Raw genomic sequence first — 15,207 nt, forward strand, 5'->3', positions numbered from 1 at the left:
CTTCCTCACTGGCCTTCCATCCAAAACTTGATAACTTTTTATGTCCATATTCCCAACAATCCTCCAACACCATTTTAACTGGGTGACTGTCCAAGTGTCCCTTTATACTTATAAAATACCTCATCTTTAACTTGAGCCTACGAATTACTTGAGGCATTACACCCATCTCTACTTGCACTGCTGTTATTGGAGAGGATCTAAACGCTCCACAACAAACTCGCAAAGCTTGTGACTGAATTGCCTCTATTTTTACGAGTTGTGTTTTGGATGCAGTGCAATATACCATACTGCCATAATCTATTGCTGATCTTATTAGAGCACAATATATTATTTTAAGAGACTGGCGACATGCTCCCCAATCAACTCCTGCTAAACACCTCATGATATTTAATGCTTTTTTGCATTTGTCAACCAGTTTCTGGATATGCATACTAAAATTCAATTTCAAATCCATCCATATACCCAGAAACCTCACAACTGCTGTTTGCTTCACTTCTTGTCCATACAATCTGATGTTAATGGTAGGGTTACTTTTCCTTTTTGCAAAACAAATTACCTGCGTTTTATCTACTGAAAACCGAAATCCCCATTCATTTGCCCAATTTTCTACCATTTTAACGGCATTCTGCAAACATCTTTCCACATTCTTTACATTACGCCCTCTTTTCCACAGTGCTCCATCATCCGCATATAAAGATCTTCCAATGCCCCTATCAACCTTTGTAAAGATGTCGTTAATCATAATATTAAACAGAATTGGACTACTAACGCTTCCCTGAGGTGTTCCATTCTCTATTGTGTGTATCTGAGAAAAAGCAGTACTTACTCTTACTTGTATAGTTCTGTTAAACAGGAAATCCCTGATCCAGTTATACATTCTTCCTTTAATTTCCATTTTTTCTAACTTAATTAAAAGTCCCTCTTTCCACATCATGTCATAAGCTTTTTCAACATCAAAAAATACCCCAACTAAAGCTTCCTTATTTACCTGAGCCTTTCTTATTTCAGATTCCAGGCACAGTACTGAGTCCATTGTATTACGTCCTTTCCTAAATCCACTTTGATAAGGTGATAAAATATTATCCCTTTCAATGACATATACTAATCTACTCATGACCATACGCTCCATTATTTTGCATAGATTAGACGTTAAAGCTATAGGTCTATAATTATTTGGCTGTGTATGATCTTTGCCTGGTTTTGGAATTGGCACTATGACACCATGCTTCCAGTCATTTGGTAACTTTCCTAACTCCCAAACCTTATTAAAAAGCCTCAAAATTGTCTCTAATGCTGTCTCTGATAAATGTTTTACCATCTCATAACAAATGTCATCTCTGCCTGGAGATGTTTGCTTAACCCCTGCAAGCGCTTTTTTCAATTCGTACAAATTAAACTCTGAATCCATTGTACTTCCTGAAAGTCCCTTTTCCTCCAATAAATGAGGATATTTACTTAGTATCTGGTCCCTAGTTTTCCTCGCATCCTCTGATAAATTCGAATTACTATGAATTTTAACGAATGTTTCTGCAAATACCTCTGCTTTACCGCTTTCAGATATAATTTGTCTATTATTATATTCTAATACAGGTATGTTGTAACCTCTTTGTATCCCTCCCATCTTTCGTATCATATTCCATAACTCACTTATTTCAATGTCTTCCCCTATTCTATTACAAAATTCCCTCCAATAATTTCTTTTAGATGTCCGAATGACTCTTCTCACTATAGCTTGTGCCCTTTTATAACTTATTAAATCATTATAATTAAGTGACCTTCTTACCTTCTTGAGTGCTTTATTTCTCCTTTTTGTTGCCTCACTACACTCCTCGTTCCACCATGGCATAACTTTCTTCCTGCTGCCTGCCTTCCTCTTACCTATTACTTCTACTGCTGTACTCTGAAGAACCTTGCATATTTCATTATTAAAAACATCAACATCTTCTATACATTTACTAATGTCCTTCATTTTGCTTCCACATAACTCCTTATACTTATCCCAATCCGCTGACTTGAACCTCCACCTAGGCATTCTTTCCCCCACTCTTTGTTCTATATCTACTCCAACTTTACTGCAAATAGGAAAATGATCACTTCCTACAGTACTTTGTTTTAGTACTTTCCATTCACATTTACTCGCTAAACTTTCAGATACTATTGTCAAGTCTAATACCGAATGCCTTCCCTTATTCAAATCAATTCTAGTATGACTTCCATCATTAATGCACACTAATCTTCCCCAATCTAGCATATCTTCAATGATCTTACCATTATAATCTGTTTTTGCGCTTCCCCATATTGAACTATGAGCGTTAAAATCACCACACCACACCATTTTTTGACTTTCATTTCCTCCTATACTTTCTAGAATATCCTTGCTTAACCTATCACATGGATTGTAAAAATTAATTACTCTAATACACCTTGATCCTTCCCATATTTCCACCACCACAACTTCTACTTCCCCATCTACCTCAACTGTTTTATACCCGATTCCTTGCTTTATAAAAGTAGCTACTCCACCTCCATTCCCTTGTTGTCTATCCCTCCGAATAGTAGTATATCCATGTATTAGAAAGTTATATTGTGACTTAAGCCAAGTTTCCTGTATACATATAATATCTGGGCCTTTCTCTTGGTCTGCTATAAATTTCTTAAACTCCTGTCCATTTGCAATCAAACTTCTTGCATTCCATTGCAAAATATATAACACCATTAAGATCCACCACATGTTGTCTGACTATTTACTGCTTGACTATTTAATGTTGGAATCTTGAGCCTTTCATTTATCATGTCAACAGTAACATTCCCCAGATCCAAGTACTTTTCTGCAGCTCTGATAATGATTTTAATTCTTTCAGTCCTGCTTTCAGTTTGAGCTGAACAGTTCACTACTTCAGCGATAAATGTTACAAATGCCACTTTATCATCCACTACTACCTTTTCATCTCTTTGTTCTTTACTCTGTTGTTTTGAATGAATTTCTTCATTCATATTTTCATTTGTTTTAGGAATCTGGTTTACTTTCTTCAATGCCTCAGCGTATGTTATTCCTTCTGTCGTTCTAACATTTTGAACCTTGACTGCCTTTTTCCGTACCTGACAACCACCGTATCCTGCACTATGATCCCCACCACAGTTGCAGCATTTAGGATTTACACCTTGCCCACATTTGCCGTACTCATGTTCACCTCCACACCGCGCACATCTCTGCTTACCTCTGCATACTGCCGCTACATGACCGAATTTTTGACACTTATAACATCTTAGCGGCGGAGGAACGTATGGTCTTACTGCATATCTTACAAATCCTAAATAAACTTTCTCTGGCATTTTATTTTCATCAAAGTTTATCATTACTGAGAGGCTATCCATCTTCTCGTTATTTCTAACACACTTGAGCCGTTTAACAAACTTTACTGCTGCTCCCGTGATATTTCTTTTAATCTTCTCCTCCGTGACATCTGTCGGAATCCCTGTTACAACACCTCTAACCCAATTCTTTTCTTCCGGTATCGAGCACAACACCTTATGTCCAATCATCGATTTTATACCCAGAGCTGATTTTTGCTGCCTACTGTCTTTACAAAACAACAACAGATTGCCATCCCTCAAAGTCGTAATGCTTTCAACTGTCCCTATCATTTCTTTCAATGTTTTCGTCAGCTTCAACGGATTAATCGCATTTACAGAGTCAACAAACTTCAACAATACCTTATATTCCTCTTTCCTTCTTCTAGTCTGGAGATTTCCTTTCTCACTACCCGATTCTGAAGATTGTTTCTTTCTTTTCCGATTTTCTACTACACTCCACTTACTACTTCCATTCTCGCCGCCTCCACTATCCACATCCTCCATTTCCGGATCACTTCCGGAATCTACGCTACTTCCTTCCATCATCACTCCACACCTCCACCCCACAAAGTCGGGTTCACCTGCTTTTCACCACCACAAACTATGAGCACCATCAGCCCAACGGCATGTGCTTATACTCAACTTAATCAGGCCTATCCCAGGTGTTTTCATTTAAGCTTACTTAATTTACTCCAGGACTCTGTAGTCTCAGACTAACTAAGCTTATTTTAAGACACGTTCATGAAAGGTACTTAAATGCCCCAGTTTAACTAGTACACATTAAGGCCTACTCCTGGCTTATGCTAAGCCATGTCTGTGAAACCGGGCCTAAATGAAATTGAAATATGATACAGTGGCTTTGAAATTGTGGTTCTTTCTTTCAGAGATGGGATGACGGATGCTCTTCAGCAGATGCAGTGTGCTAAACTCAGACGAAAGTTTTCCATTATCGAACCGGCCAAAAGGTGCGTGAGAACCAAGATCAGAAGTGACGTTTCTGTTTCAGAGATAACATCATTAAATGTCTTTGTGTTCTTCTCAGTATTAAAATGGAGAGTTTCACACGGGAGCTATCAGATTTCATGAGCTGCCCGTACAAATCAAACACAACTGAGCGGGAGGTCAACAGGTTTGTGCGTCTTTTTTGCCTTTGGCACATGCATTAGTCTTAACTGATGAAGTTGTTGACTGATATTCGCTTAAATTGTGACTCTGGCAAAATATCGGTGCTGGTATTGCTAGATCTCAGTGCTGCGTTTGACACTGTCGATCATAACATACTACTAGAGAGACTGGAAAACTGGGTCGGGCTTTCTGGGATGGTACTCAAATGGTTCAGGTCATACTTAGAAGGGAGAGGTTATTATGTGAGTGTAGGAGAGCATAAGTCTAAGTGGACGTCCATGACATGCGGAGTCCCACAAGGCTCAATTCTTGCACCGCTCTTGTTTAGCCTGTATATGCTCCCACTAAGTCAAATAATGAGAAAGAACCAAATTGCCTATCACAGCTATGCTGATGATACCCAGATTTACCTAGCCTTATCTCCACATGACTACAGCCCCATTGACTCCCTCTGCCAATGCATTGATGAAATTAATAGTTGGATGTGCCAGAACTTTCTTCAGTTAAACAAGGAAAAAACTGAAGTCATTGCATTTGGAAACAAAGATGAAGTGTTCAAGGTGAATGCATACCTTAACTCTAGGGGTCAAACAACTAAAAATCAAGTCAGGAATCTTGGTGTGATTCTGGAGACAGACCTTAGTTTCAGTAGTCATGTCAAAGCAGTAACTAAATCAGCATACTATCATTTAAAAAACATTGCAAGAATTAGATGTTTTGTTTCCAGCCAAGACTTGGAGAAACTTGTTCATGCCTTTATCACCAGCAGGGTGGACTATTGTAATGGGCTCCTCACCGGCCTTCCCAAAAAGACCATTAGACAGCTGCAGCTCATCCAGAACACTGCTGCCAGGATTCTGACTAGAACCAGAAAATCTGAGCATATCACACCAGTCCTCAGGTCCTTACACTGGCTCCCAGTTACATTTAGGATTGATTTTAAAGCACTTTTACTCGTATATAAGTCACTAAATGACCTAGGACCGAAATATATTGCAGATATGCTCACTGAATATAAACCTAACAGACCACTCAGATCATTAGGATCGAGTCAGTTAGAAATACCAAGGGTTCACACAAAACAAGGGGAGTCCTCCTTTAGTTACTATGCCGCCCGCAGCTGGAATCAGCTTCCAGAAGAGATCAGATGTGCTAAAACACTAGTCACATTTAAATCTAGACTTAAAACTCATCTGTTTAGCTGTGCATTTATTGAATGAGCACTGTGCAATGTCCGAACTGATTGCACTGTATTTTCACTGTCTTTTTATTTTATTTTATGTAAAATCATTTTCAAACTGTTTTAAATTCATTTCAAATAAGTACATTTTTTAATAATTTTAAAAGTTTTAAAATTGCTTGTTTTATTCTTATTACTTTCTTTTATGTAAAGCACTTTGAATTACCATTGTGTAAGAAATGTGCTAAATAAATAAACTTGCCTTGCCTTGCCTTGCCTGATGAAAGTTGAAGCACAAGAAAAACTCGATGTCTCACATTCCTGAGTGCACTTGTGGATCTTTTGAGCTACTTAAACGTTGAACTTAAGAGATCCACTCATGCATCTTCAGTTGATATAATAAGAGTGAGTTTTCAAAAGAATCCTATTCTAAAGTTTTAGAAATGGATTTTAATTTATTTAATGCATCCATGACACAACACTGCAGACGTTTCCTGACAATCAGCATGAAAATATCTGCGTGTCTTTATCATTTATATCTGATTCACAGTGTTTGATTTTTTAGATTCATGAGATTAACGTGCCAGCTTTCCAAAAAAAAAGAAGAAAAAAAAGAACATGTCATTAACAGACTCAGTGTGTTTAACAAAACAGTTCAAACAATACATCTTTGAATGCTGAGATCATTTTAACAGAGATTACACTTATAAAGCTGCTGAATGCTAATAAACTTTCTGTGTGTGTGTGTGTGTGTGTGTGTGTGTGTGTGTGTGTGTGTGTGTGTGTGTCTATGGCAGATTGAGGCTGCAGTTTTTATGTAACGCCACAGGATCGTTGTTCCTCACCAAACGAAACACAGCCATCAATCAGACCATCCCATATGAGACCAGCAAAATAAAAACATACACAGTAAATGCAGCCATCCACAGCATGATGCCTGAGGTGTGTTTTTAATACGCATTTACTCATTAAATTATTAAACTATATCTTTGTTTAAATGTTTACTTTGACATAGATTATGGCCAGATTTGTCCTCTGCATGTGACACAAACCTGTCAAACTTGTCAAGCCCTACAAGATGTATAGATTATAGATCCTCTTTCTCATGGACATGAAATCGTTGACAAGATTTCTAACTTGCCTAAATGACTGAAAAGTAGTTTGACTAATAGCATGCAGGCATTGTATATAATCAACCACGCGTGGCGTGCAACAAGGCGTGATCCACAGAGAACAGTCAAAGCAATGCAAATATGTGTAGGTACAGTATGATGTATGAGGACTCACACCCCAAACATGCTGTACTTATTAAAAACATGTTTTGTTTTGTTTTAAATGATCTGTTTCCAAATGAGTGTTTTAAGTCCAAGTATCAAACAAAGTGTTCAAGCATCATTAATTTCTATATACCTTGGTAACTACAAAAGAACATTTGTGGGGAGCTTGTGTGCAATTGACGCTGTACAACAAAATGGATGTGTGTGTATGTATTCATCTCTTTGTGTGTGTGTGTGTGTGTGTGTGTGTGTGTGTGTGTGTGTGTGTGTGTGTGTGTGTATCTCTGTGTGTGTGTGTGTGTGTGTGTGTGTGTGTGTGTGTGTGTGCAGGATTTCCCCTGGAGTGGTCGTCGTCTGGGTCGGTGTGCTGTAGTTGGCAGTGGTGGGATCCTGAAGAATAGCAGCTGTGGACGTGAGATTGACAGCGCAGACTTCGTCATACGGTAAACACATCCCAGCATGCCTTGCCTCCCTCGACACATCCACCTGTAATCACTCACCCTTCCTGTTAATATGAAGTTTTCTCTCTCTGTTTCAGGTTTAATTTGGCATCGATTAATGACAGTGATGTTGGGCTGAAGACGGATCTGATAACCATCAACCCCAGTCAGATTCAGTCAGTATCCATAAACACCAGCTCAGTTCACATTTAAATAAGGACATTTAGATTTGGATTGAAAGATTTAGAGTTAAAGCTCTCGATGAGATGGATTCTTGTTTTAAAAGAATCTAACTAAAGGTTTAGCCAGAAAACACATTTATGAGCCATTACTGGCATCCCTATGTACCCCTTCTTCAAAATAAAGGTGCTTTAATGGTTCCATGAAGATCCTTTAACATCCATGGAATTATTCAATGCAGAAAATATTCTTTATAGTGGAAAAAGTTTCTTATATATATATATATATATGAAAGTGAAAGTGAAAGTATAATATATATATATATATATATATATATATATATATATATATATATATATATATATATATATATATATATATATATATTATGGCTGGGCAAGTTAACCCGTTATTATCACGTGAACTCATTAATTGATTAATGCCTACAATTATTTTATAATGCGTTAATGCAGTTTTTTATTATTATGAAAATCCGTCGCTCACTGGCTCTGAACCGCGCTCTGGCCCACCTCTTCAACCGAGCCGGGGACTGATAAACAGAGCGAGCACACTAGTCAAAACCCCAGGATTTGGGGGTTAAGAAAATTATTCTCCTAAGTATTCTGATCACTAATTTATGAACTATGGTTATGATTTGCCTTGGTATCATTGAGAAACTGGTTTACTACAATCTTGTGTCTTCAAATGTGGTTTATTTTGTTTTATAGTCCTACAGAATGCTTTATTTTCTTTATGCAAATTATATATCTCTGATTTAAGTTTTTCCATCTTTTGCTGGACTCGCTCTTCTGACTTTTTTTTCAACACATATCATATCAGAAAGGCATTTACTTTCAATGAAGAAAAGTGGAAATAATGTGCATAATGAGTGTTTTAGTATTTTGTAAGACAATAGGTCTACCAAATAAACATTTCCCGCGGCAAACACACATTCCCTGTGTTCTGTCAGTAGCGATTACGAGTGTTTATTTCAATCTGTGTGTCTGTAGATTCAACACCCTGGTGGAGCGGGTCAGTGTGTACGAAAACGCATCCCTCGCTATTCCTGCCTTTGCCTACACATTCTGCACTGGAAAGGCCATCACAGCTCTCAAAGTCCTCCATCCAATCAGACCCCAGCAGCCGGTGATGTTCTTCAGCCCCATTTACCTGCGGACACTGGACCGTTTATGGAAGGGGCGTGGCCTGAAGTCAGTCCGCCTCTCCTCTGGGTTTATGCTAATTAACACAGCGCTGGAACTGTGTGAGGACGTGCACGTGTACGGATTCTGGCCATTCGGCACTGATCTGCAGGACAATCCCATTCCGTACCATTATTATGACCGGTTGCGTCCGCACCCCTACATGCACAAAATGCCGGAGGAGTTTGTGCGGCTTCTGCAGCTGCACAGCCAGGGGGCGCTGACACTGCACCTGCAGCCCTGCTCCTCAGACACACACTGACATCTTATTTTTACTGTCATTTATTCATATGAGAGGACATGTTACATTATTAATTTGTGAATTAATGCATATTGTATATTTTAGGGATGCACAATATTATCGGAATCGGCCGATAATTGCTTTAAAGTGCCCCATTATGCCTTTCCGAATATTATTTTTCATGCAGTGTGTAATGTAGCTGTATGTGAACATAAATTATCTGCTAAGTTTTGAAGCTGACAGTGCACGACTCGCAATCGCGAGATAGAGAGACTGATTCTTTGAGTTGTTCACAAAACAATTATTTTTTACCTAATTTAGAAATTAGGTCAAATTACGTCTATTTTTTGAGAAAACGAATGTGTTTTTAGACCTTTCATGCAGGTAAACCTCTTTTTGGAGACTCATAAAACAATATTAGCAACCTTAAAAAATTGCATAACGGGGTCACTTTAAATGTATGCCGATATGAAAAATTATGCCGATATGTCGCTGATAAGAGGAATACTCACTTGTGTTTTTTTCTGAATGATGATCAGATTGACTGCTTTGATCTGCATTTAATCTGTGAAAGCACATACAGAATTACGCGTTTGGTGTAAACAGTAATGGCACGTGCAGCGGCAGTGATGGCCTCCCCCAGGTCCTAAAGCCCGTTCGGTAACGAGTTTGATTTCCATAGGTGGCACTGTTTTATTAAATTAAAAGTAAAATAACCTACACACACTTGTAAATTAAAAAAATGTACATATACTGATTTATTCGTTAATTTGTAATATGTTTTATTTTTGAAAACAAATGATAAGCTCTAAAAGATTTTCAGAATTTTTACAACTCTTTTGCTTTAGACCGTCTACAAATGTTAAATCTTAAAATAAAATCTTAGAGTTAACCTTGCATCTTTCTGGGGTGGAATGCAATGACTGATGTATAGTTTATTTATAGTTATTTTCAAAAGCTTCTATGTACTGTAAAAAGACCTTTATTATTGTATATTTAATTCTAAAAAATAAATTAAAAATATTTTGCTTATAATTTCTGCCCAGGAGAGACTTGCTGTTGTTTCCAAACAAAAAAGGAAATATATCGTATCAGCCAATATGAGTTGAAAAATATCGGCATAAAATGCAATATCATGCATCCCTAATAATTACAATATTTTAAATAAACGCAAAGCCACAAAACAAAGCATTATCTGTATTTATAAATCATTTTAGGCTGTCCGAAGGAGAATGTCTGGAGATGGTTTTGGTCCCAATCTGAAAAATATTAAATATTTATTTCCCCATGTGACTGTACTCAATTTTGGGGTAAAATATGATATGGAATAATTTGTAAATGTTTCATGTGTTTGATTACAGAAATTATCAAACTGTTTACATAAAGCTTGAAGTTTGAGTTTCTCTGAACACAAACTTCCTTGTGCATCACAGTCCCAGATAGCACAGGTACATCTGCAAGATGCCTGTTAAAGATTTCTTCTTCTGTAAAGCATCTGCTTTGTACAAACAACTGATAGACGTCTTTAAGACGTCAGTTTTACTTCATAAACATCTTGAAAGGATAGGAAAAATCCTATAGACGTATTGCAGCTGTAAATGCAGACGTCAAATAGACGTCTCAGAGATGTAGGTGAGCTAGAGTATTTGCTCATCTGCTATACGTCTCTAGGAAATTTCTTATCATATATCAAATAGACATTTAGAAGATGTTTTTAAGATGTTAATGAATTAAAACTGACATCTTAAAAACGTCTATCAGATGAAACGATCTTCTACGTGTTCTATCAGTGTTTCTGTGGTTCACAGATCTTTCCTGAACTATTAGTGTTTTTAAAACTGAGGTGAAACAAGTTTCAGTATTTCTGCGAACTGTGTAATACAGTGTTTTTTTCAGGGTGTTTTCGGTGGACTTTAGAGCCATAAAGCAGGTGAATGATTAAATTGGCAGCAGAAATGAGACTTAAGCTTGATCGTGGTGAACGGCGGAGCAGCAAGTTTCACACAGTGACCTGATCTAATATTGGTCTAGATATAAAAATACAGTAACTAATAACTCTTTAGCACCCTTAAGTTGAGTGTTTTAGAAGTTTATGTGGCTGTGAGGGAAAGTAAATGCGTCATCTGTCCTTCTAATGCGTAATTTATAACTTGAATCCATCAGAACAGCACATGGTTGGCCAGCGATTGAAGAAAGTAAGGTAAGAGTAACTCTCTTAATGAATAAAACACATATAAAACATGAAAAAAAAATTTTTTTATCGGGTTTCTCTCTATGACAGACTGATCATGTAACTCCGCCCACAACTCCAAACAAAGCCACGCCCTCTTAGCCAGTGTCCGCTGAAGGGCCGAGTGAGTAAAAACTTTTTTTTTTTTTTTATGTTTACAAACGTTTTTTCTTGGTTATGCAATCATTAATGCCAACATTAAGAGGAACTTAATAATATATATACATATATATTTATATATAATATTTGTTAAAGTTATGTTATTTTTTGTTTGTTTTAATTGCTAGCCTACTGCATGTTACTACTGTTTGTTTCTTTTAAAACACATTAATCTTGCCATGAAAATAGCCTTACAAAAACATACATAAATACATAGTCACCATACCAGGGTATTATTCATGGAATAAAACACATTTTATTTGTAAAGCACACTATTATAAAAAAAAAGTATAAATAAAAAAATAAAAACAACTATTATTACAAAGATTACAATAAAAGTGTAAATGAACTAAAAAAGAGAATAGAAACATGAACTAAATTGAATAAAGGAAAAAATAATATGTTATTATTATATCAAAATCTTTTATCTGAATGCTTGGAGCTTTTATTAATCATGTTCAATTACATAATCCAAAAATATATATATTTCTAGAATTTTGTAACATAAATTATAACATTTATAGATATTTTATTATCATAAAAATTGAATTTTTTTTTATTATTGTGTTTCAGAATCAGACGGCAGAGAGTCAGTCGAAAACCCTGCACTGAAACTCCAGCGTTCTCAGTGACTGTTCAGCTGTGATTAGTTGCTCTGTCACTGGCTGTTTGAGCTGTCCGTCAGTGATAAGCCCCGCCCCCTGTAGTGATGTGGGCGAGTGGTTTTGCTCTGGTTATGAAGATCATTAGTGAATCTGTCCTGTTTGGGTGCAAGTATGAAACCAGTAGCATATATGATGTTTAAACATTGTATGAAATAAAAATCTAAATTGTACTGTGTGTGTGTGTGTGTGTGTGTGTGTGTGTGTGTGTCAGAATTGAAGGTGAAAAATTGTTTTTTAAATGAAATTATGGGAAGAAGATTTTAATGAATTGTAGTTCAGAGAAATTAAACACAGTCACTCAGGAGGAATTTCATTAGTCCAACAGACTGCTGCTGTGTGTACTGTATATGACAACCAATAAACTGCATGTGCATGTTTAGATTTTTATAATAATATCTATTTAGTCTTCAAACCACTGTGTGTTTCCTTGTTTGTCCTGTTCTCTGGAGCTCAAGGAGGAAGACAGGTGAGAATCATCAGACTGAAGGTGACGCTTTATTCCTTCACATCTCTGACACTCACAGAAAATCACTTACTTCTGCATTGCAAAATAAGGTGGGTATACTGTATCCCAATTTGACTTGTTTATGAGTGTGTTTGATTCTGTTCTGTTTCTACATTTTTTGTCATGTTCTTAGGAAATAGTGAGTGGGTGTGTATGCTAGCCTTACCAAAATGAACCATGGTTTTACTACAAACAAACCAAAAAGGCATGGTTGTAGATAAATCATGGTAACCAGTAATTAACCATGGTTTTTTCTACACTAACCATAGTTTAAACATGGTATCTGTAGTACAACTAACCCATATGGCACAGGTACGTCTGTTAAAGATCTCTTCTTCTGCTTTGTGCGAGCATCTTTAAGATGTCAGTTTCAAATCATTAACCTCTTAAAGACATCTTCTAAATGTCTATTTGACATCTGATGGGAAACATCCTATAGATGTATTAAAGATAAACAAACACATTTTAAAAATACGTCTTGCAGAAGTCAAATAGATGTCATGTGGGGATGGTTAAACAAATGGTCATTAATACATGGTTAAAAAACTAACTTTAGCAAGAGAAAGCCATATCTTTACGAAATCCCCAGTTTCTGTTGCTCAGGCGGTGTTGAAATCCTCAAATGAAACAATGTTACTCTTTCAAAGCTCAGAGACTCCCAGTTAATGTATCAACTTTGGCTCAGATGTTTCTCCTAGGGTAAAACACAAAATAGACACATCTATGTCATTATTCGAGTTGTAAGAGTACAGAGCAATAAAATTGATGTTTAGAGCAGCTCAGATCATTTGGAGGAACTTGATGAGAAATGTTTGAGTTTATAGTATCCTGGAAAATCGGAGCAGAGTTTCTGGCACTGGGTTGTTTCTTTTATTGGGGTGTTTAATCACAGTGTTTCTCAACTGGTGGGTCACGACCGAATGCAAACAAGAACACACAACTAGCCGTGTATTGGTGCAGAGTTAAGATAGTAAAACAAATAGACTTATCAGGAAACACTTCCCGTATGTTTCATGGCCAGAGACAAAGGTTGTGTTTCCAGTCAAACGCTAGTAGTTCGCCATAAATTCATGTGGTAGAAACCAAAACCTTCCAGATTCAGCTCATGTTAAAAATGTTTGCACCATATGATAATATTAATATATTTCTTTTTGTCTGATTTCCTGTTGTTTGCACCATTTGGGACACTGTTGAACGCCACCTGATGATTAGAGTCCTGAATCGTTTAAACCACTGAGCCAAGAAAAATATATTTTGGGATTTTCTTTCCGGGGAGGATCAGATCTGCAGTTACAGATCTTTCAGAACGTACATCATTCACATATTTTTGTCCCTGCATTCATGTTCATCAGCCTTTCCCAGAAATTAGTTAAATCTGACAAAACCTTCCTTCAAATATATGTATCATCTATAGTCCTTGCACCTTGAGATCTCTATTTAAATAAGATCCTGCAGACAAATATGTTTGTTAAACACAAAATGTTTTTATTTCCTGTTTCCACTTTTTCATTTATAATGATAATCATTTGTTTTTTGAATATAAGTTTCACAATTTTCATGTCAGGCAATATATAACAGTATATTCAGGATATTTAATAAGATACATCTAGTTTCTGAGCAGTGTTTTTACAGAGAGTGAAGAAAGAATAAGACACCGTCTCACTATGAAGGACAGATGGATGAGTGTGAGCTATAGTGTCGCGATCTTCGTTTGGAGAGAAACACAGACGGGGACAAAGAGCTCAACGGTGCCATCCGTGAGTGTGTGTGTGTGTGTGTGTGTGTGTGTGGAAAGCTCTCAAATGAGGGTAGCGCAGGTGTGTTTGTCATTGTCACTGTTTGCGTAAGCATGTGTGTCATCGCTGATATTGTTGAAGCTGTAAAGGTGTTGTCATATTTGTGAAATTTCGCAGGCAAAAAACACCAAAGTCACTATCAAAGCCATCAGCTCTCTATGGAAGCCATTTCTTCCACATTAGAAAAACTAATTATGCTTTAATCAGTCATAGTTATGAGATAAAAAAAAAGTCAATATTACGACATAAAGTCAACTATGACTTTAAAAGTCAAAACTGACATCCTAATTCAATTATGAGATAACAGTCAGAATTATGACATACTGAGTCACGATTATGAGATAGAAATCTGACATTTATGACTTTATGATTTGAAATTACGGTTTAGTCATAATAATGACATAATTCCTAGTTATGAGATGAAAAGTCAAAATGATGGCTTTAAAACTCAAAATGTCATATTTATGAGACAAAAAGTTGATATTATGACTTTAAAGGTGAAACTTATGCAATAAATCAAATATAAGATAAAAAGTAGAAATTATTACATTCTAAGTAATAACTATGATTATAAATACAAAAAATATTACTTTAAATGTCAAAATTCAAGAAAAGTTTGAGATAAAAAAACAAAATTATGACACTAAATTGACTTAAAAGTTTATTAAATTGATACTAAATCCACTTAATAAAGTTCAAATTTATTGATTTATTTATTTAAATTTTTAGCCTTTTCTAATCTCATAATTTCAATTTAGTATGTTAATACTGGATTTTTATCTCATAATTTCGACTTTTTGTCTCATAGTTATGACTTTTGACTTTTTTCCCTCGTAATTTAAATTTTTAACGA

The 15,207-nt window shown here is 36.2% G+C and overlaps 1 protein-coding gene across 1 annotated transcript in view; it reads left to right on the forward strand.

The window, feature by feature from the left end:
* The window catches only part of LOC132118576 (alpha-2,8-sialyltransferase 8E-like), a 41,161-nt gene extending 31,651 nt beyond the window's left edge, over positions 1 to 9,510 (forward strand). Inside the window, exons 2-7 of the mRNA XM_059528521.1 lie at positions 4,239 to 4,319; positions 4,397 to 4,483; positions 6,457 to 6,601; positions 7,267 to 7,379; positions 7,475 to 7,552; positions 8,567 to 9,510. Of these exons, the coding sequence (XP_059384504.1) occupies positions 4,239 to 4,319; positions 4,397 to 4,483; positions 6,457 to 6,601; positions 7,267 to 7,379; positions 7,475 to 7,552; positions 8,567 to 9,020 (958 nt within the window). The 3' untranslated portion in view covers positions 9,021 to 9,510. The remainder of the gene's footprint in view (positions 1 to 4,238; positions 4,320 to 4,396; positions 4,484 to 6,456; positions 6,602 to 7,266; positions 7,380 to 7,474; positions 7,553 to 8,566) is intronic.
* Positions 9,511 to 15,207: the final 5,697 nt, after the last annotated feature.

This window comes from Carassius carassius, chromosome 37 (genome assembly GCF_963082965.1).
Source record: "Carassius carassius chromosome 37, fCarCar2.1, whole genome shotgun sequence".
In the NCBI taxonomy this organism is placed as follows: Eukaryota; Metazoa; Chordata; class Actinopteri; order Cypriniformes; family Cyprinidae; genus Carassius; species Carassius carassius.